Source organism: Aphanomyces astaci (genome assembly GCF_000520075.1).
Source record: "Aphanomyces astaci strain APO3 unplaced genomic scaffold supercont1.96, whole genome shotgun sequence".
NCBI lineage: Eukaryota > Oomycota > Saprolegniomycetes > Saprolegniales > Verrucalvaceae > Aphanomyces > Aphanomyces astaci.
In genome coordinates, this window is record NW_009798359.1 from 121,499 (window position 1) to 141,692 (window position 20,194).

At 47.9% G+C, this 20,194-nt stretch overlaps 5 protein-coding genes across 6 annotated transcripts; 4 read left to right on the forward strand and 1 right to left on the reverse strand.

Annotated features, from left to right (window-relative positions):
• The first annotated feature begins 818 nt into the window (after positions 1–818).
• H257_17016 lies at positions 819–8,486 on the forward strand. Of its 2 annotated transcripts, none has more exons than XM_009845655.1 (4): positions 819–5,644; positions 6,117–6,725; positions 7,378–7,588; positions 8,243–8,486. In XM_009845655.1, exons 1-3 carry the CDS (start codon positions 877–879, stop codon positions 7,452–7,454), a joined length of 5,454 nt encoding a protein of 1,817 aa, XP_009843957.1. In that variant the 5' UTR covers positions 819–876; the 3' UTR covers positions 7,455–7,588; positions 8,243–8,486. The 2 variants fall into 2 exon arrangements, with proteins under 2 accessions (XP_009843957.1, XP_009843956.1); XM_009845654.1 differs by having other exon boundaries at positions 7,398–7,588.
• A 939-nt stretch (positions 8,487–9,425) lies between these two features.
• On the reverse strand, positions 9,426–10,685 carry H257_17017 (hypothetical protein). The gene has a single exon (XM_009845656.1). It carries the CDS (start codon positions 10,031–10,033, stop codon positions 9,488–9,490), a length of 546 nt encoding a protein of 181 aa, XP_009843958.1. The 5' UTR covers positions 10,034–10,685; the 3' UTR covers positions 9,426–9,487.
• A 186-nt stretch (positions 10,686–10,871) lies between these two features.
• On the forward strand, positions 10,872–11,767 carry H257_17018 (hypothetical protein; the record flags this gene model as incomplete). The annotated part of the gene is made up of 5 exons (XM_009845657.1): positions 10,872–11,028; positions 11,076–11,155; positions 11,203–11,336; positions 11,479–11,699; positions 11,749–11,767. Coding segments are annotated over 5 exons (609 nt in total), but the record flags the coding sequence as incomplete, so codon positions are not given.
• A 341-nt stretch (positions 11,768–12,108) lies between these two features.
• Positions 12,109–14,827, forward strand: H257_17019 (hypothetical protein; the record flags this gene model as incomplete). Its single annotated transcript, XM_009845658.1, has 3 exons — positions 12,109–12,739; positions 13,575–13,772; positions 14,610–14,827. 3 exons carry the CDS (start codon positions 12,109–12,111, stop codon positions 14,825–14,827), a joined length of 1,047 nt encoding a protein of 348 aa, XP_009843960.1.
• Positions 14,828–16,318: 1,491 nt separating this feature from the next.
• H257_17020 (hypothetical protein) lies at positions 16,319–19,295 on the forward strand (the record flags this gene model as incomplete). Its single annotated transcript, XM_009845659.1, has 6 exons — positions 16,319–16,423; positions 16,502–16,861; positions 17,021–17,219; positions 17,316–17,530; positions 17,838–18,021; positions 18,807–19,295. 6 exons carry the CDS (start codon positions 16,319–16,321, stop codon positions 19,268–19,270), a joined length of 1,527 nt encoding a protein of 508 aa, XP_009843961.1. The 3' UTR covers positions 19,271–19,295.
• Positions 19,296–20,194: the final 899 nt, after the last annotated feature.

Consider the following 20,194-nt stretch of genomic DNA (forward strand, 5'->3'; position numbering starts at 1 on the left):
GACGTCACATGCGTACATGACCTCATGCACTACGTTCGTTCCATGCTGACAAGACCGTGGTATCCGATGGGTGTATGTATGCGATCATCACATGCTGGAGGTATGTGCGAATCACACAGCATCGTGTACGCTGGTCACAATTCGGGAAGACAGGCAGTGCCCCCCCACCTTGGCGTGCTGCTGCTTCTATCGAGAACAAGGTGCATGATGGCATGAAAGTGTGATAACTTTATGGCAAGTTGTCCGGTGCTTGTCATTAGAACATCGTTGCGTGCAGTGAGCGCTTGCAGCCAGTTCCACTCACTGGATTCAGCTTGAAAGTGATTGTCGAGGACGGTGTCAAGCCTTTCAGTCGTGCAAGTGGCAAGAGTGCGGATCGACATAAACCAGAGTTCACATTGGGCGCGTTTCGTCTGGTTCGAGCCGAACTTCAGGTCATGCATGTTGTACGTACTATACAGTTCGTCTTACACCGTGTTACTCAAGCACCCAGGTCGAGAAAACAGAAGCGTTTTGGACGCGAACGGCTCCGAGGATATTATTTAATGCCATGGAGATGACATTTCTGAATTCACCCACCAACGCTCAAGAACGAGTTACGGCGTGCTTCTCAACGGTGGGAATTGCAAGAAGGGCTGATGGTGGCCAAAGCACCTACCTCTACAAAGTCCCCGGTACTTCACCAAACCCTGAATGTCGTATGCTAAGTGGTCTTCATGTCGGTACTGACAGCATTGTACATTGCCAGTTCGTTGGTCGGTGTCGAGGTTCGAAATTCCTCTGCTGGCCCACGTCGTTTCGTCGTCGGGGGTGAAACCGCAATGTGGTTGCGTAAATCGATCGATTACAGTATTCCGGGTTGGTGCACGCACCACAATGAACCGCGTGGGGCCATTCGACTCGGCTTCATCGCCAACGCCCGACCCATCCTTCTTGGACAGACATGCCGGAAGTTCCGCCTACTTCGGCTTCGTGTACCTCGTGGCAACTATAGGGTTGTCGATGTGGTACCTCACGATATTGGAACCTTACATGGGCAACGACCTGTTTTGGCCCCAGTTCAACTCGACGGGCACTCAAACGTTTGTGATTGATGCATTCCATCTCGAAAACAACTACGTCGACTCCACCACTGCCGACCACCAGCCCACGCCCTTCTCCATCTTGGACATGGCCATCCAAAGAGACTACAGTGGGTCTGACACTGTCGTGGCGCTCAAGGCAACATATCCTCGGCGCATGATCTCGGAGCAATTGACGTCCATTGAAGGTGCCATTCAAGGCATCCACACCGCGACGTCGGTCGCTAGCGTGTTGAAGCTCAACACAGCGTACTGCTGGCTAGACTTTGATCGGTTGTGGCCCGTGGCGCACACCCAAGGTCGACTGGAACGATGTCGGGATCGATATGCAGACAACGCCGCCGTGTACATGGAGAGCATGCTTCGCATAGTACCGTGGAACGAATGGATGGCACAGAGTGGCAGTGATTTCACCGCGTCCATTGCTACGTACTTAGGTCAAAGCGACTTGGGTGTCCGGTGGCTAAAATCGGTGCCTAATGCGTTCGTGTCGGTGGAGGTTGAAGCGGCATATTGGCGGCAGAAACACATGACGACGTACCGGTTGCAGTGGGGCAACTTGTTCATGACAGGGCTGGACGAATCCATAGCGATTCGCAATGCATTGGGGATGGTCCAATACGTGCTCACGTACCAAGTGAAGCCCGTGTTTCGTCAACAAGTGTGGACTTCTGTATACATGAACTGGGGGATTTGGAATGACATGACGGGGATTGTGTACACCCAGTTGGACCATGCCAACGTCAGCCTCGTGCGCAACTCGACCGACGACTTTGACCTTGTCGTAGTGTACGACACATTTGCGTCGCCGTCGAGTGGCACCGTGGTGAGTTTGCTTCGAAGCGAACTCGGGCCTACAAACAGCATCGACATGTACGTGGTGCCGCGTCCCCCGAGTGCTCTTGCGCTGTTAAAGTCATTTCAAACCATGTGGACCGTCTTGATCGAGCATCACGATCCGACCCTGTTTGCCATGTTCAACGCCATCCCAGACACTGAATTGGACCCCGTGCCCCCTTCTTGGCTCGACCCGCTTCGAGTTTTCTACGGCGGCAACCCCATGTGTGTATTTAACACCCCGACGTCGTACGTCCAAGCCCCGTTTGGTTTTGACGACACTTGCACAAGTGCTGTGCGGCATACAGTATCCACGTCCAAGTGGCACGTCTTGTTTGCGACTATGGCAGTAAACTTGACGATACAATCGCGGCAAGACGACTTTAATCGCACGAGCGTCTGCGACCTGTGCCCAACGACGTCACACACTTGCTTGAACGTAGTGCACCAAGCCCATACCGTGTACGAGCAATGGCAATCCACGTTGTCGCAGATTCCACTGGACCTGCACGAGCATTTTCGTCGTGCCAGAGACGCATTTGTTGCAGCGTCCAACGTCAGTTTGATTCAATTTGCAGACGATCAAGGGTTCGTCGACGGAAACTACTTTGACCAGTCCAACCTGTTGGTGCAACCATTGGTCACGACAGACGACGTCGCGTGGAATTTCCTAGGCTGGCTCCACATGTACGATTGGATGACTGGGACGCGGGAAGTTGTGTCGTTTGAAGGCAACTTGCAATCGTTGGCCTTGCTTTCGACCGCCGACGTGGACCACGTGTACGTCCCTAGCAACCTTGAAGTGCCCCAACGTGCGTGCAAGTACGTGTGGTACATCTCGGTGTACGTGACATTTGTGCTGGGGGGGGTGGCGGTGATCTTGCTGATGTACGCCATGGGGGTTGCCACCCCCGGCCGCCCCCTGTTGCACTTTAATCGCGTCGTGGGATGTACTTGGATTGGTCGCCCGTTTCTGTTAGTACGGGGAGTCGCGGCCATTGTTATGCTCAGTACGTCGCCCGTGGTATTGTCCACATCGATGGACGGCGTGGCGTACTTACAAGGTATGCCTCGTTCTTGGGTTCAAACGCTCGTGGTTGCGGGGGAAGCAACTTGGGTAGCATATGTTATCCAAGATGTGTTGCTGATCGTAACCGACTCGTACGCCAAAGTGTATTGCCCTGTGGCCACAGCGATTACGTGGGTGATCTACGTTGTCGTGGATATTGCGACCCCGGTAGTTGCCATCTCGACAGAAATTGATCGGCACTGCGCGTTTGTCAACATGGACACGCATATTGCATGCTCCAGTGGCGTGGTTGAAATTGGGAGTTCCACGCGGGCTCAATGGCTCGTGGCCATTGCCCTTGGCTCGACCCTAATCTCGCTACTACTAACGTGGCTGGCCGAGCTTCTCCTCTACGTATCCGTGATCCGATCGACGGTGCAGTCGCCTATAATTTTTCCAGGCGCGTCCGCCGCGTTCTTACCCCGGACGCATGGCCTGCCTCTCGAGTCGTTGGATCGAATCGTGTGTGTCATGTCTGGCTTGCTCCCGTTTATGTTTCAGAACAAACAGTACGTGTTGGACTTGAAGCTGTGGGTCGTGGTGCCGTCGTCCGTGCTGAATTACCACTTGACGTCGATACCCTCGGCCAAAACGCACTTTCACCAGTTCATTCACGTGGCCACCAAACCAAACGAGTCCTGTCCCGAGGCTACAGAGCACTGTGAATCGAACAAGCTGCAGCAACAACATCCACCGCCACAGGACCAACCACACCCAGTGGCGACGACGTGGAAATTCGTCGTGTTGGCTGGGGCAGGGTTTGTGTACATGGTGGGGACGAGCGCGGCTAGTGTGTCGTACTTGGCAGTGACCCAAGTGAATATGGCCAACGACTTTTGGTGGCCCAACTTTAACAGCTCGGGCACGCACTTGTATCTGGCCAACTGGTTCAACCACCAGCAATTGATGCACACAACCAACGTGACTGCCCCCGCCGTGGCGTCGACGTTGGCCAAGCTCGAGTTTGCATCCCTGGACAAGTACAACGACTCCAACTCGCCCATCCAGTTCACGTCGTTTGCTGCGACCCATGCTATGTACGACATGCGGATGTCATTGCACGCGATTGTCATCGGTATACGAAGCATGGACGGGTGCAAAGTGCCGTGGATATCGACGCAATACTGCTGGGTGGACTTTCAGCAACGCTGGGCCATGGCTCGGTCCGAGGCCCGCCAACTGCGCTGTGACACCGCGTACGCAGCCAACGGTGCCGTGTATTTTGAGTCGATGGCACGCAACTTGAACTGGAACCAGTTCAACCGGTGCTGGGGCGATGCCTTTGACGTGGCCATTCGCTACGACTTGAACGCGTCCGACGCTGGCCTGGACTGGCTCGCGGCGTCGGTCGATTCCACGAGGGGTAGTAGTACTAGTAGTTCTAGTAGGACTAGTGTATCCGACGAAGCAGGGTACTGGTCGCGCGAGGGGATTCGGCACTTTACCATGCAGTGGCAAAACTTCAAGTCGGTTGGGGTGGTGGAGTATTTCCAGGTCGTGAATGCGTTCGGAGTTGCGTACGACTTGACGTTGAAGGACACGAAAAGCTCGTTTCACCTCGATACCCAAACATCCCGCAAACTGTCGTGGGGGCTCGTGGGGGATTTCGACGCCGTGACCAGGTACGGCTTAGCGCTTGGCAAATCCAGTCTAGTCCGCGGCAGCGCCAACTACCTGTACGACGGCGACCAAGTTCCGTCGCCGCTTGAAGCGCTCATGATTGCAAATGGCACGCTCGTCGACTTTACAGTTCCCGTCACCAATGTATTTCCAGTTCAAGTGCCAAGTACAGCGCTGTTATTGCGGCAATTGATAGGTCCATATGGTACGATCGACGCGTGGCACGTCCCTGTGCCAACATCATTGCAGCAATTCACTGCATCTGTGACCGAGTTTATTGTTGCGACCCTCGCTTCAAAGCCCGCCCAAGTACAAACGATGTGGACCACCCTCCCAATAGTGCAGGTGCTGCGACCGACCCCCCCCGGCTTGGTCGATTGGAATCTCGTGGGGGGAAACCTGCTTTGCGACTACAAGTGGCCGCGCGTGGCCATGTTTTCATTCTACGGGGTCAGTTCTGCCTGTTCGTCCATCCTAGCAGAACACATCGACGCCACCGCCATGTCGATCGTGTACAGTTTAGTGGGGGTGAACGCCATGTACAATGATAACGTCAACTTGACCGCGATAAGTCAGTTGGCCGGCGACGACGACCAAGCAGCAGCTGATGTGCTGACGATGCTCTCGACAACCAAACGCTACGTTGAAACCAACTTGTCGTGTGATATGACGTGGACGGCGCTACAGGAACAAGCTCAACGCGTTCAGGCCGAAGTGGCGGATATGGCGATTGAAATCGCCCAATTTGCAGTCCCGGATGAGACCATCACGTCCGACACGGGGTATGGCATCCGTCCTGTCGTTGATATCGACATCCCCCCGATCATCCCCCCCCCGATCAACATCAATGTTTCAGAGGAAGTCGTCCTCATCACAGCGACGCAACGACGACTCGAACAAGGGGGCGGCGACCCCCCCCCCGCGCAACTGTATCACATGAACGTGTTTGACACGAATCAAGCGGCATTTCATCTCTTTGCATGGAGTTTCATGTATGACTGGGTTCTCGGTGTGCGAGAAGTCGTGACCTTTCAAGGTACGTACGTATGTACATCCATCACTGAATTTATAGTAGTTGTCCTTGATTACAGAAAATGTGCACTGTTGTTATTGTGGACGACCCATCGAATCATCGATTCACGATTCATCAACGCTATTGGCTACTCCATTTTTGAGTGGATGACTTGATTGGCTCGAAAGGACTAGTATATCAAAAACTCTAGCGTAAATCAATAGACAAACCAGGCGACTTTTGCAAGTTTATAGCGAATAAATCACAATACTGTTATTCGCGAAATCTATTCGTCAATTGTTTGGATTATTCATACTACTGACTTTATATATGTAAATGAAATAGTCATACTAATTTTTACCACACAATCATGAGATGTGGATACTTTGATTGGCTACTTGATTCGTGATCTGGGTTTTGATTGGTCATATATCGATTGTCGGCTCCAATATCGACTCGACAATTCAACAGTACAACGTGCGTGTGTATGGTATAGGGGATGTTGGCAGGATCACCTTGCTCTCGACAGCATCCAGTCGATATCAAGCCACATCCCCCCAGCCACTGGAGATTCCCACCAACGTCGCATTGTACCTTCGGTATGCGACAATGTACATCACGGGCACGATCTTTGCAGCGTCGGTGGTTGCGACCGTGTACATTCTCGTGGCAAGAGGGCACATCGAAGGCCGCAACATGTTCAAACTCAACCGTGTGGCGGGAATCGTGTATATGGGTCGTCCGCTGCTGCTGCTCCGAAGCATGGCGGCGATGAGTGTACTTAGCACGGCCACGCTCGAGCTGGAGCAGTCGTCGTCGGGGGTGCTGACGTACTTTATCGCGACTAGTACTCGCCCGTTGACCGTTGTGGGCGCAGTCAAGATGTTCCTCGCGGCGGGAGAAGTGTCGTGGTTCACGTTTGTCCTGAATGACATGTTCATGGTCGTGACCCGGCAGTACACGTCCCCGTACGCGTTCAAGTCGAGCCTCATCGTGTGGATGGCGTCGGGTGTGCTCAGTTTTGCAAGCCCCGTGAGGGACATCGCTACATTACGACGCGACTGCATGATTCGAGCTGTGGATTTTGACATGTCGTGCTCGGCTGGTACGAATATATATGATTAATTTGGACTTTTGGGCGGATTCTTTGCCAAATATACATATCGATCGATATTGTTTACTATTGTGCTTTCGAGTGAAATTTCATTGTGTGGTGGCGTGGTTTCTCGTTAGAATTTAAATCGATTTGATTGGCTACGTCAGGTGAGCTCAAAAGTATTAACCAATCAAAACCTTCTCAATGAAATTCAACCAATCAGATCGATTGTGGATCGGTTTGATCGGCGCGATTCGATTGCACCCCCTCCCCAAATTTGTATCAAATTGACAATATCGATCGATTGTTTACTCTTGTATGTAAAGTTCGATGTTGAAGTGGTCGAAGAGTGAAATTGATTGGCCACTTGATTCGTGTTCTGGGTTTTGATTGGTCGATAGATTGTCTGTCGATTTCGAATCGACTTCGACACTATTTCCAGTTGTTGTAGTGTGCTATTTGTTCGAGTGAAATTTCATTGTGGTTTCTCGTTGGAATTGAAATCGAGTTGATTGGCTACCTCAGATGATCTCAACATTATTAGCCAATCAAAACCCATTTCTCAATGAAATTCAACACCAATCAGATCGATTGTGGATCGGTTGATTCGATTGCACCCCAAATTTGTACTATCCAATCGACAATATTGATCCAAGGCAAGTGTTGATTGATCGAATACAGGAACGATTGAAATCGGGCAGTGGCGGCGGGTGGCCGTGCTCATGGCGCTATGTGTGACGTGGAGTGGCGTGTGCTATGCCTACGAACGTATCCGCCATCCGTTGCTGTCTGTGACAGAGCACGTCCCGTCGCCGTTCTTGTGTGCCAGTGCCAAATGGATGTATAACACCGACTCGTGGATGTTTCACGAGGTAACCAAATGCTGTTCGTCTATGTACACGTTGAGAGATGAGTTCTACCAGTTATGTCAGTCAAATCATAGTATTTTTCTAATTCGATGCTTTTACCGGATGACTGCCGTGTTCAATTGACTCTAAAACACAATATTGTGTGAGATACAATACAAAAAAACAACTCGGAATGATAGTCAATTTCAACCTTGTTTACTGATAACCTCTAATATAAATACGAAACCATTGTTGAATTCGCATAAATTATATCATATTCGAAAAACCCTTATACTAGTAATATGATACAAATCAAAAAGTGTCACTCGTCACTTTGAGATGCAGTATTGTCCATTTACCCAAAATTTGGACGATTTTTGTGCTGATTCGCCTAATCTATTAATCAATTCTTGGTATACTAAGTACTGACTTTTGTAAAGATCGTTCAGTGTCACACTAATTGAAGTCACATACTAATTCGATATGTTGCTTTGGTCGAATGTGAGTGTATACTTTGATTGGCTACTTGATTCGTGTTGTGGGTTTTGATTGGTCGAATATATTGATTGTCGATTTATTTGGTGATTCTGCTCATTCGATTGAGCACCGAAACACTCGAATGTCGAATCGACTTGACAATATATATTGGTCCTATTCCGCACTACATATGTACTGTAGGTGTATTACCTGGACAAGGCATCGGCGGCGTTGAATGGGATGCTCGTCGTGCAGGTCAGGGCCACGTTTTACGTGTTGGATGTCAAGTCGTGGCGGCGGTTCACGATCGACGTGCCGGGCGAGCTTCGACTTTCCCATACCGAACCCCGGGCCAAGGAACTCAACGTCGCGCTCCCGTTAACTCTTTACATGTATTGATTGTCCTTCTTACATAAATTTGGACTGTTCAATAGTGAAACCGAATGAACTATAAGTATATTGTATTCACTATAGCACATACTTAGAGTGAGTTCAATCTGCAATGGGTGTTTTAGAACACGTATTGATTGGCTCAACCATGCAGAAATCTTGTAAAGAATGGATTTTGATTGGCTAGTTTATTCTCAAATTGATTTGCCAAGTCTACTGGATTCGATTCTACTGGCGACTCCAATTACAGTATGAACCGACTTGACAATTGTACGTGGCAGCACATTCGGATGGAACAACCTCCGCTCGGATGTAGGACACACTATCAGTGTTTGCTTTTATAATCCAAAGCTCGCCCATATATATATATATATAACGTAGATTTCCAATTTACGAGACATGGGACAATTTAAGGGACATCGGATTCAGCCAATCACCCACCTTGAAATATGTGTAGAAATACCTCTTTAAATAAATGTTCTTCATGATCCCATGTGTTTTATATAAATCAATTAACCAATTGGCTCTATAAATACATAACCTGTTGAGGTTGCATATGTACCTGACTGAATATTATACCCTAACCACAAAAAATATATGCATGGATCAATACTACGATCAAGCTTAAAATATGTCTCTTAAATTATCCCCTACTTTTGAGGTGTTTCTGCTTAGAAAATGGGACATTAGGACATGATAGATACTGTGAAAATAGATGTTTCAGTGCTTGTTGGAAATACCTGCGTTTCCTGTTCACAGTCAATTAGAGAAAAATCATTATATTAGTGAAAATCGTGATTTTGTCACTTACATTAGTGACAAAATATCCCCCGTCCGCGCTGATCTAACAGCAACACGTTAGAACATGCTCTAATTCCGACACGTTCTAACACAGACATTCCGCTTTGTTTGAACATGTTGTGTTCGAACATGTTTTACGTGTTCTAACAAGTAGAACAGGAACTGTGGTAGAACAATCAAGTGTAATGAAACGCTTCAATATTATCAGCAGGACTAAGTTGTTGCGTTTGCTCGTCCCATGGTCAACAGTGGGTATCAGTGCAATTTGGTCTTGTTTTTTAGAAACAAAGCATCGCGATTGAACTTCACTGCACTTGTCCACTCGCTCATTGGAACTTGGTCTCGCACGAACTTGAACACACCACGCTTTCGACTTGACTCGGGGTATCCATACTTTTCCAAAGTCCACACGACCTTCTTGTCCTTCTCTTTGCTCTCTCCGAACACATAAATGTCTTCGTGCACGAGTCGTCGAAAAGCGCAAATGTCTGCCGAGTGTCCCCAAAGGTCTGCGTTTTCCCAGGGTTTCGATGCGTCCTTTGCCGCCTTGAAACGGGCAGAGAAAAGAGCTGTGACTGACTCCCGGACGCTCTTGCCTTGAAGAATACTCTTACGAACGGTAGGCTGGTTGTCGTACAAGATGCTGATTTCGTCGAACATTGCCGCCGCTTCGATTGCACGAAGCGTCTCGCGCATGCGCTTGGATTGTGAGTGGGTCCTTGACGTTTCCTTTCTTGTCGACGACAGCATGACGGATACCCTCAACATAGCAGTCAAGTGCTGAAAAGAGGCAATGCCCATTTGTCGCTGACGTGCCTTGAATCAGCCCCAATTGTCTGATTTTGTCGTCCAGGCTGCCGTAGAAGTGATTTTTGTCGTGGGCAATTGCTGCCAGCGCTTGGTTGCGGACAAGTGGTTCTTGCTTTGCAGAGACCTTGGCGGCGAATTGCGGCATGTCGACACCCAGTTCAAGTGCGGCGGTGGCCTCCATCACACGCCCCTCACTGTGGGAACGCTTGACTCTTTGCACCGCGGCCATAGTTCCACGACAGTAACGTTACTCGCTCGCGCATTTGCATTGGAAACTCGTTGGATCGTTCGTCGCAATATCGTACTGAAACGTAACCTCTTCGCCAGACATCAGGTCTCGCAACACGAGTTGCGAACCAGTCGTCCAGGCAAATTCGTTGTAGGCCTCGTGGGATTTCTTCCACGAACGCCACCAGACCTTCGTGTTGCCATTGTCGTCGTTGACTTCGAACCCCAGTTGCCGACCAAGTGTCGTTCCAGCATGCTGCTTGCACCACAGCTCGAAAGATGGCCCTGTGCGAGCTTGTTCGAACACATCGACTCAAGTTTCTGTTCGAACAAGTTCGACACATTGTCCAGGTTCGCTGTGACGTTGACTGAGATGCTTTCTTCCCCTTGCATGTTGCCTCCCTGTACTTCTCCGTGACAAACTGCAATGGCGCGAGAAGACAGTGTACTGGAAAACCAATGTCCACGAACCAATCACAGGGCATGTGTGAAGCAATAAACCTAAACACTAAAAAAATAGCCAATCGAATGACGCTAATCATGCACGAAACCGGAATCGACTCCTTTGCGCTGCGCACAAGTGAACACTTCGTAACCCACCATGCAAGTGCAAAGAATCCTGAAGCGCGAGAGCGCCAATCGCCCAGAAGTTACTGTCGACACAACCTCCTGTCCGGAATGGTACTTGGCATTGGCAACGAGCATTGGGTTAGTTCAAGGGGGTGACGCCTTCGACTCATTCCAACAGTGCCGGTCACGTATACTTCACTTGGCTCTCGCGGCTGGCTTCGAAGTTCGTGTGAAGGGGTGCTCGACTCACCGAACGTGGTGGTGCACGACCTGTGCAACTTTAAAGTCTGTGCTTCCATTCGCAAGTACGGACAGGTGCAACCCTAGGCATGGGCTTTGTCAACATATCGTTCTATCAATAGGTGGTCGTTACGCAAGCACACCTTGCACATTCGCAATTTTTGTTCACAACCAAAGCGGACGCCCACCGGAGCGAGCTTCCCACAGCAGCAGCGAGGAAAACCATGACCGACGACGACGCTACGGCGATCAGGACGTGTATTGGAACATGTTGGATGCTGAAGATGAGTGGACTGCGGGAACAACGATAACGAAACACACATCGGAGAGGAACACAATACTCACTTGTCAAGCGGTGCGTTGTGCCGATATCATTGTGTGCTCATTGAGAAATGTAGGCAGCGAAGAACGTTGCGGAATACGTCGCCCGATCCCGACGTACAATTACTTACGAGCAACATCATTCGAGCTGCGATCATGAAGGCGACGGGAGTGAATACGGCCGGCACATTCATAACCAATGTGAAGAAGCTGGCACTGGACTTGATCTCCGGCACAGTTGCTGCAGGGTACCAAAAGCTGCACGCGTACATGGTCCAACTCGCCGAAGACAATGGCGGTGAGATGATGTTCTACCAAGTTCGAACAGTTTTGAACAAATCGGGTAGGTACATACAGCGTGTTTGAGACGAACGAGAGCAACGAATTCACGCGCTGTTTTTTCAAAAGGCCTGTTTTCAAAGTCAGGGGTATATCTCACTGCAAGTGTCAAAGATGGATCCCATTGTAACCTTCTCGCTGCCATTGCCATCGTCCCACAAGACGATGAACTGAACTGGACATGGTTCCTCAAGCACCTGAAGAGTAGCAGCATGGGCTTCGATGAAAACGCAACGTTGTTTGCTTCGGATCGCGATAAGGGTATGTAACTAGTACTCGGACGGAACCTCATATGGCATTATAGGTATGATCAACGCAATCAAGGTTGTGTATCCTATGTGTTAGCATAGATATTGCATGTGGCATATATGCTTGAACATTCGAAGCAAAAAATCAAGCTGAGCGACACCGACAAGAATCTGTTATACAGAGTAGCCGATGCCACAACAGAAGACAAAGCAACAAAAGCGATGCATGAAGTACGAGAAACGGTACCAAGAGCATTTTTGTACCTCGAAGCGATCCCGGGAGGGATGCAGCATTGGTCCACGTGGGCCATCAACCAAGCTGGTTTCGCAACTTACGTAGTCAAAACGTCAAATGGCGCTGAACAAAAAAATGCATGGCTCGGGGTCCTTCTCCGCGCGTCGAATCCCGTGTCCGATTTGTACGGCTACATGACAAAGCTCATGTGGAAGTTCAAGAAACGCTATGATCAAGTCGTTGGACGAAGGCCAGGCGGTCTTGTTGAAGCTGCTAAGAGGCACCTCAACCAGCAACTCAAGAGGTCACGCGAGTATATCGCGTTCGAGTTGAACAAGGGCGTCCGCGATGTACGCCATATTGGAATGTTCACTGTCCGGCACTGTGAAGTAGCTGCAACGAAATTCACCCACCGTGTCCACATTGTTGACGTCCCTGAAAGAACGTGCACGTGTGGCTACTGGCAAGACTCACTGCTCCCTTGCTGTCGTGCTCTTGCTGCAACAAAGACGCACAGTAAGAACCTGCTTGTATGCCGTATTGCTGACATTTTGTAGAGTGGCCACTTGTGTACTTCAATGAGTCCGAACAAACGTTGTACTCAAGAACTGTGTTCCCATCTCTGCCTCGTGATCTTGCGTCCGATGAGCTTGTCAAGCCACCTCCAGCTCTTGCCCACAGCATGAAGAGAAAGCGTGGACGGCCGAAGGCAAAAAGGTTTGCGTCAAACGGCGAATCGCGCTTGTTATGAGTGTTCAGTAGGTTAGAATATGTTTGAACATTATCTGTTCGACCATCATATTTGTTAGAACATGTTAGAACACTATGTCGTATTTGCAACTCATCTTGGGAGACTTTGGGCATCGGAATTTGAACATGCTCTAACATGTTTCTGTTCGAACACTGACATTAGAAGGGCTAATCCTCACTAATATAAGTGACAAAATCACGATTTTCACTAATATAATGATTTTTCTCGTTCAATTATCAGTTTTCAGAAGTCGAAACCCATTCCTCAGTGCCGAGCTGCTTCCACTTCCCGGCAGCGACTCCAAAATAAGTCTCTTAAATTGGAAATCTACGTTATATATATATGCACTTAGAGGAATGAAGGTATGTACTGTACATGCATACAGTTATACAGTACTGTATGCTTCCATGTTCAAGCCACAACTCGATGGCGTCGCTTGGTGTCTCTTTGCACCTTTAGAGCCTGTTCCAAGTAGAATTGGAAAAAAACGAAAAATGGGGTGACAAAATATTTCATCCCATTTTCTACCCATTCTATGACCATGATTGATTGGACATAAATCATTAGACTAAGATGCATGCTGATTGGTCAATAACACAGTGTTGTCGGCGATACACACAAAGGTGTGGCGGGTGCAGCGCAGGTGGCGCGTGAACCATCCGTCGTATGTGCCGTCGGTCTTGACTTGCTACCACGTGGTACTGGGTACGACAACAGTGTTGATGCCAGGGGCGCGGTTGCTACGTTCGTCGATCGAAAGGCGGCGCCAACGGCAGCAACTCACGCTACAGTGGCCGAGTCCATGAGTCCATGATGTCAAATTGAAAAGTTGGAATGAGATTGGGATCAATGATTGGATAGTGGGCATCCATTATTAGCCAGTCATTGGCGAAACAGCTGAGGTGCCCAAAATGGGATGAAATGGGGTCATGTACCCCATTTTGAAAAATGGATTTTGTAATGAGTTGGGGAGCGTTTTGATTGGATAATGCCCATTTTGAAAAGTACTTGGAACAGGCTCTTACGTATTACTCGTACTTCGAAGCATCATTATTGGACCAGCTGGATTTCATGGAAAGCCATATGTTATTGTGTTGATGCGGTTTCAAATATGTCGCGATCTTGCCGTCGCGATTGGCTGCTCCTATTTGGAGTGGATCTGATTGGCTCTTATATAGAAAGGACAAGTGTACATTTGACTAATCAGAATAGGAAACCAAGTAGATGGCTATATATGATTGGTCAAAAAGAGTTTTCATAGTAAGTGCGCAGAATTGGGAAATTTGTAGCAAAGTCATACTCTTAATCCTAGTACAGTAGTACAGACGTAGTACCTGGTACAGTGATCCATCCCTCAAAGTTTGCTCCCTGGTATAAATTTATACTCCGTTAAATTTTATTTGATATTAATTTACTAGGGGCCTTATGACATGCATGCATCGTTTGAAAATTCAAAATTGAGGAGCAAAACACCTCACATTGACAACTACACACAAAGACATTTGAGGGCATGCAAAACAAGTGCAAGCAAAGCAAGCGGTTGACAATTCACGACAAGAACTCGATTAAAGAGTACTACAGAGAGTACTGCGTTCAAGAGCCACTACAAGCGTCGTCAAATGGATCATGTTGTAGACATGATTGATGATCCTACCGTCGAGTCCGGTCGCGAACCAAGAAACTTGTACGCCGTGGACGTGCTCACGGCAATGCGTTGGTCGGTTTCCGCCGTCACATCAACGACCATTCGCAACTGCTGGGCCCATACGGGGGTTCTACCTCGGAACTTGGGCCATTCACTTCAGCTTTTGCTTACAGTTAATGACCAGCAGATAGCCACCCTTCAAAGTTAATGTTTGCGGTTTCTTTGTACAATAGGCTGGCGTGGAAAATTTATATTTGGAAAAGCGATCAAACGTTGAGGGATCACTGTATTAATTTTACTCCGTGTGAAAAATTTGTAGCATAGTAGTACAGTACGTAGTATTAATATTACTTAATATTAATACTACCTACTGTACTACTAGGATTAAGAGTATGAATTTGCTACAAATTTCCCAAATTTCCGCTTTTCGTTCGATTGTGAAAAGCAAATTTATATTTTTTTGTATTTTTATTTGCTTCCACGAAAAGCAATGTGGGGTCAGTCAATTTGGCCATTCGTAACCGCATTGAAAAGAGGGGTGACGTCAGGTAGGGAGGGTGGGAATTCTCGTCGACTATCGAAGGCTTTCGAATGGCGGTGTCCAATTTGGTCACCTCGATTACGACCCACACTGCACAATCGTCTTATTCGACGACGAAGTAGTTATGTATGCTTCTACTATAACTCTTCATGCTCCTAAGCTCGCGCTTCATGCTCCCTACGCCACCTGATTACGTCACTTGCGGCTTGAGCTGTCGGTTGGCAATTGGTGACTGGCGCTCCGTGTTCGTGTTTCTATTAGTAGTTGTATGCCATGGAATAGGCTGCGATGATGATTGGGTATTTTCATCGTTACATGAGGTGGGCTCCACCAACGTCAAGATGCTCTTGGTTTTCGCGATGAAAAAGCAAAAAGTGTGAAAAGTAGAATCGAAAATGAAAATTGAATTTTTTTCCTAAATTGACTCCCGTATTATATCAATCAGAAGTTCCAGCGTGATTCAATATTGAATTGACCGTTAGATTACTTAAAACAGTTCCCCTGTTTCTTTTCTCCGAATTGGTGTTTATATGGCACTGTTAGTATTCGCTGACCACCTCACCTCTTACTAGGGGTTATGTGAATCTCAGTAAGTTAGTGATAGCTAACCACTGTACTGCTAGAAGTACTAGTACGTATAATACTCGTAGTAGTAATAAAGTGTATCCGGATAGGGTACTACTGTAGTAACTACCGTAAGAGTACTTCACAAGCAACATCGGAACTGTTGTAATGAGGGAATTATTCCCAAATATACTTCGGCTTGGTCGTCTTGCCATGACGACAGTGGTGAAGCAGTCAAAACACTGTATTCGGGGTACTACTACTAATTACATAAGTACTAGTATTACATTTTGGTGCGAATAAGCGTAGTTGATGATGTCGCATGTATTCACGTTATGTAAGCGCTCGCACAATACAGTACTGTAATGCCTGGAGGAGGTGATTGAACCATCACACTAGTCAAGTGTCCACCGATTCTGACCAAGATGACGCTGTTCTCATCCTCACGTCTCAACTGGAAAAGTGTCTGTTTATGCGGAATTTGCACGCCAAGACAAACATCAAGCTGAATCTCGTTTAGGTGTCCTCAAGATCGTTGTTTGCACGACATACTAGTATTAGTACTACATATTCGTACAATTATCGTCCAGAAACATGTCCAAGCTATCGTTGCCGCCGCACTTTTTCCAGTGTCCGCAGCTCAGTGATACGGACACGGCAGATCTCAAAGCCTTCGCCGCGCGCGCGTCCATAGATGTGGTAGTTACTGTCACCCCCACGCCGCTTTCTAATAACCTCTGTAGTGATCCATCTCATCTAAAAACATGACCATGTTAGATTCGCCATGCCAGGCTACACAACGGCCCGATCAAGTGGTCCGTCGTCGAGGATGACCACGACCTGCGAGTGTTGAAGGGGTACGATCCCGCCGCGCCGGCAGGTGTCCTCTCGTACGCCTCTTCCACGTACCTCTACGCTTCCATCGACGAAGTAGCCAGTCTGTTTCGGGCCGAAACGGACGAAGAGTACCAGGCGTATCGTCGGCACTTTGCCCCGGACTTGTTGGACGGCGCGCCGCTGTATACGCTGACATCGCCGACCCCAGCCAACCCGCGTAAATTTGTCGGAATCAAATGGATGGCAGTGGCCAGTCCGGTGGTCGCCGTGGTGAAACACCGCGACTTTTGTGCCATCGAGGTACTACACATGTCCAATGTCCGTATCGTTCTAAACTAGAGGATCTCTTGTGAATATACAATCGATACACACTGCACGAGCGTCACTGCCCCCATTCGTGCCCTTTCGTGTGTTTGTGTTTTAATGCTAGTTACTCACGTTGCTCAACAACTTGCATAGTGCCGGTATGATTTCGACATACAAGGCAGGCGTGGGTATGTCCGGTGCCTCAAGTCCGTGTCGTTGGCATGTTGTCCGGACCTGGAGGCGTCGATGGGGTTCGTCCGGGGCACGTACCATCGGCTGGCGCATGTATTTTTAGAAACCGATCGGCCGGGGTACCTCCACGCGTTCCAGTTGCTGCAGGCCGACTTTCGCGGTATTGTTTTTCATTCAATTGCTTGCTTGGTTCTTCACAACATATATATATATATATTTGTCCGGCCATGAGGATTTAACATATATTATTTGACAGGCAACATCCCCACGTGGCTGTCGAAATTAAGTGCAAAAAAGCGCGCCAAGTCATTGGGGGATATGGATTTGTTCCTGCGGGGCCAGCGGCTGACCCGAACTGCCTTCTTAAACGACCGAGAACTCGTGCTCAAGGGCAACAGAAGCCGCTGCTTCGATTGCCAGGTGGCATTTGGGACGTTCGGAACCAAGTGGTCGTGTCGAAAGTGTGGCGAAGTACGTTTATTCTTGTTCGTTATACACAAATAAGAGTGTTTTATTTATATATATGTAGTGCGTTCACATGACTTGGGATGTATCTGGGTTTCGGGGATTATAACTACCCTGGAATGAGTACCCTGGAATGAGTACTTTGTGAATTGCCATATTGGGGGATGGAATAGGATGTTGTGTTGACGAATACACTAGTACTAGTATTCAATATGGTCGTTGAATATGGATGGTGGGATATGAAGCTGTTACATACTGTAGTCGATGACTTACCAATTGAATCGTGTATTGATATATATATATATATTTATAGGTGGTGTGCAAAGCCTGTTCCAAGTCGTGGCGAGTGCACGTCGATGGCATGAGCCAAAGTTTGCGCGTGTGCACTTCCTGTACGACCTCCAACGGGCTCAGTGGTGAGCTCAGCATCGGCAGTCAACTGAAACACACCAAGTACCTGACCCCGTCCATAACGATATCGAATTCAACTTTGCAAGGTATTACTCAACCAAAGATGCTTACGAACCAATGACCCGACGATTGAGAAGGCTTATCTGACACAACCACGTGTTGTATATGATGGGCTTTGGCTGGCTATGTAATGTTAGTATTCTCTTCACGAACGATCTACTAAAGTTATGATGTGTTGTATGTGAGAGCAGTGCATCGATATACTATTAATAGTATATGAACTACTACGTTATATATATATATACTACGTAGTAGTGCATTTCACCCATGCAGTATTTGGACTTGCGCTCGCATCCATTTGATCCAATTTAAGCTTGCATAAACAATACTATACACATATTAGTATATACTGTATATGGTTTTGCCCGACTGGGTCGAGTCAAACATTTGGATTGGCAGAAATTTTCAAGAACGTGCTTTGATTGGCTTAGGCGGTTCTTTAATCCATTCTCTTAAGATATTCGATTCTCCAGTTTCGAATCGATTTGACAATATCTAAATACATATATGACGACATCGCTCGTAGTGTTGTTATAGTACCCTCTTGCTTGCCTGGATTCCTTGTCAAGTTGTCACTGTATACGATGTTGACACATTTGGCTACTGCTACAGTATATGTACTAGTTTGTACTACTAGTAATAGCATTCAGCAATAAGGTTTGGTACAAATATATATATATATATTCGTTTTTGCCACATCCTGTTTGCGGGGATGCCCTGGATGTGTTGGTGTTTGTTGTCATCTCGAGATTGCCCTTTGGCTGTTTTCGTGTTTGTATATTTTATCATTTCCCGTTGTTGATGTTGGTAGGTCAGACAAAAGGTAGCACCACCACGCCGACTCTTGGGGGTGGGGGGTGGCATCCCCGCGCGGGGACACCGTCGTCGTCCTCTGCAGCCCCGACCCCAACATCCCGAACCACCGGAAGCTCGAACCCCCGTTTTCTCAAGTCCGCTTCTTCTGCCCTCAACCGCGGCCCAACCTCCCCGCCCAAGTTTGATTGCCTCAACGAATCCATCATTCAACACCCGACAGGCGACAGAAGTACTACCAACATTTCCGTGAACGATCTGGACGACTTGGACGGCAGCTTCATACCCACGCAACACCACCACCCTCCTCATCAGCATTACCGAGGACAGCCTCCACATGCAGTGGGCGGCAGAAGACTGACGGTTGTACCACCTTCGAACCAGCAACCGCACAACAACAGCACTCTCCCCACCGAGCTAAACCATCGAAACGACCTCATTCCGCTGGTCATGTCGCCATAATAAGTCCAAATATTTGTATGATGAGTTTTATCGTGTCGGCCACTGATGACTTTGTACGGGCAGCGTGGATACATAGTAAGTACTACTAGTACGCACGAGTATTTTCTTCCAAGCAAGCGGACAGTGGCCTGATTCAGCTTCCAAGTACTAAGTACTTGTACTATATTATTGTGCTTTCGAGCGAAATTTGGTATTTTCGGTAGATTCGACGAAATCGTCGAGCGTCATTTTACTTGAACTAACTATACTCACTGTGACTCCTGTCCGATGCAACGTTGAACTGTTTGTGAAATGGAGAAGCTTGGCAAATGCACCGGATACGCCTGCAATTTGATTGGTCGAAATGTTTTTTTCGAAAATGTCATTGGCTACTTTGTTCCGTCGATTACTCCGTCGATTCGATTGGCATGCCCCAGTCCATTTTGAAATCGAATTAATTACCAATATGTAGTGCTAGTCATAGTACGTAGTACTGTTCCGGACCCGCAGGCCTGTAATAGGGCTGCCGGTGTGTTAAAATACTTTGAAGCTTCAACGAAGAGGTAGCAGTCTTTCTTGAGAGACAACATGAAAATACAACATCATTTCAAGAATCTGCAACGAAGTTTCTCAACTTAATTTACATGTCGCATACGCTTCAATTTTAAATACGAGCAGTAGATTTACTGTGTTTCGCGCGTACTACTACCGGAAATAGAAGTCCCTTTTGGTGAAAATTAATAAAATTGGTGATTTGTTTGAGGGGCTGGTCTGTGAAAAACCATCCACGCTTTAAGGCAGGGATGTTATCCGAACTATTTTCGAGGATTCTGAAAATATATCAAAAATATTTCTTAATTTCTATCGAAAACGTGCAAAAGTAGGAACGGACACTCAAACGAAGGGATGAATCATCGCTGCTTCAACTCAGGCGTCCCTGCTTTT

What these genes read in the sequence shown, in the direction of transcription:
- H257_17016 (XM_009845654.1), top strand. Translation starts at nt 877, where the DNA reads ATGAACCGCGTGGGGCCATTCGACTCGGCTTCATCGCCAACGCCCGAC. An exon ending in AGAAGTCGTGACCTTTCAAG is followed by an intron (nt 5,645 to 6,116) that starts GTACGTACGTAT and finishes TGTATGGTATAG; the next exon opens with GGGATGTTGGCAGGATCACC. An exon ending in ACTCGTGGATGTTTCACGAG is followed by an intron (nt 7,589 to 8,242) that starts GTAACCAAATGC and finishes TATGTACTGTAG; the next exon opens with GTGTATTACCTGGACAAGGC.
- H257_17017 (XM_009845656.1), bottom strand. Translation starts at nt 10,033, where the DNA reads ATGGGCATTGCCTCTTTTCAGCACTTGACTGCTATGTTGAGGGTATCC.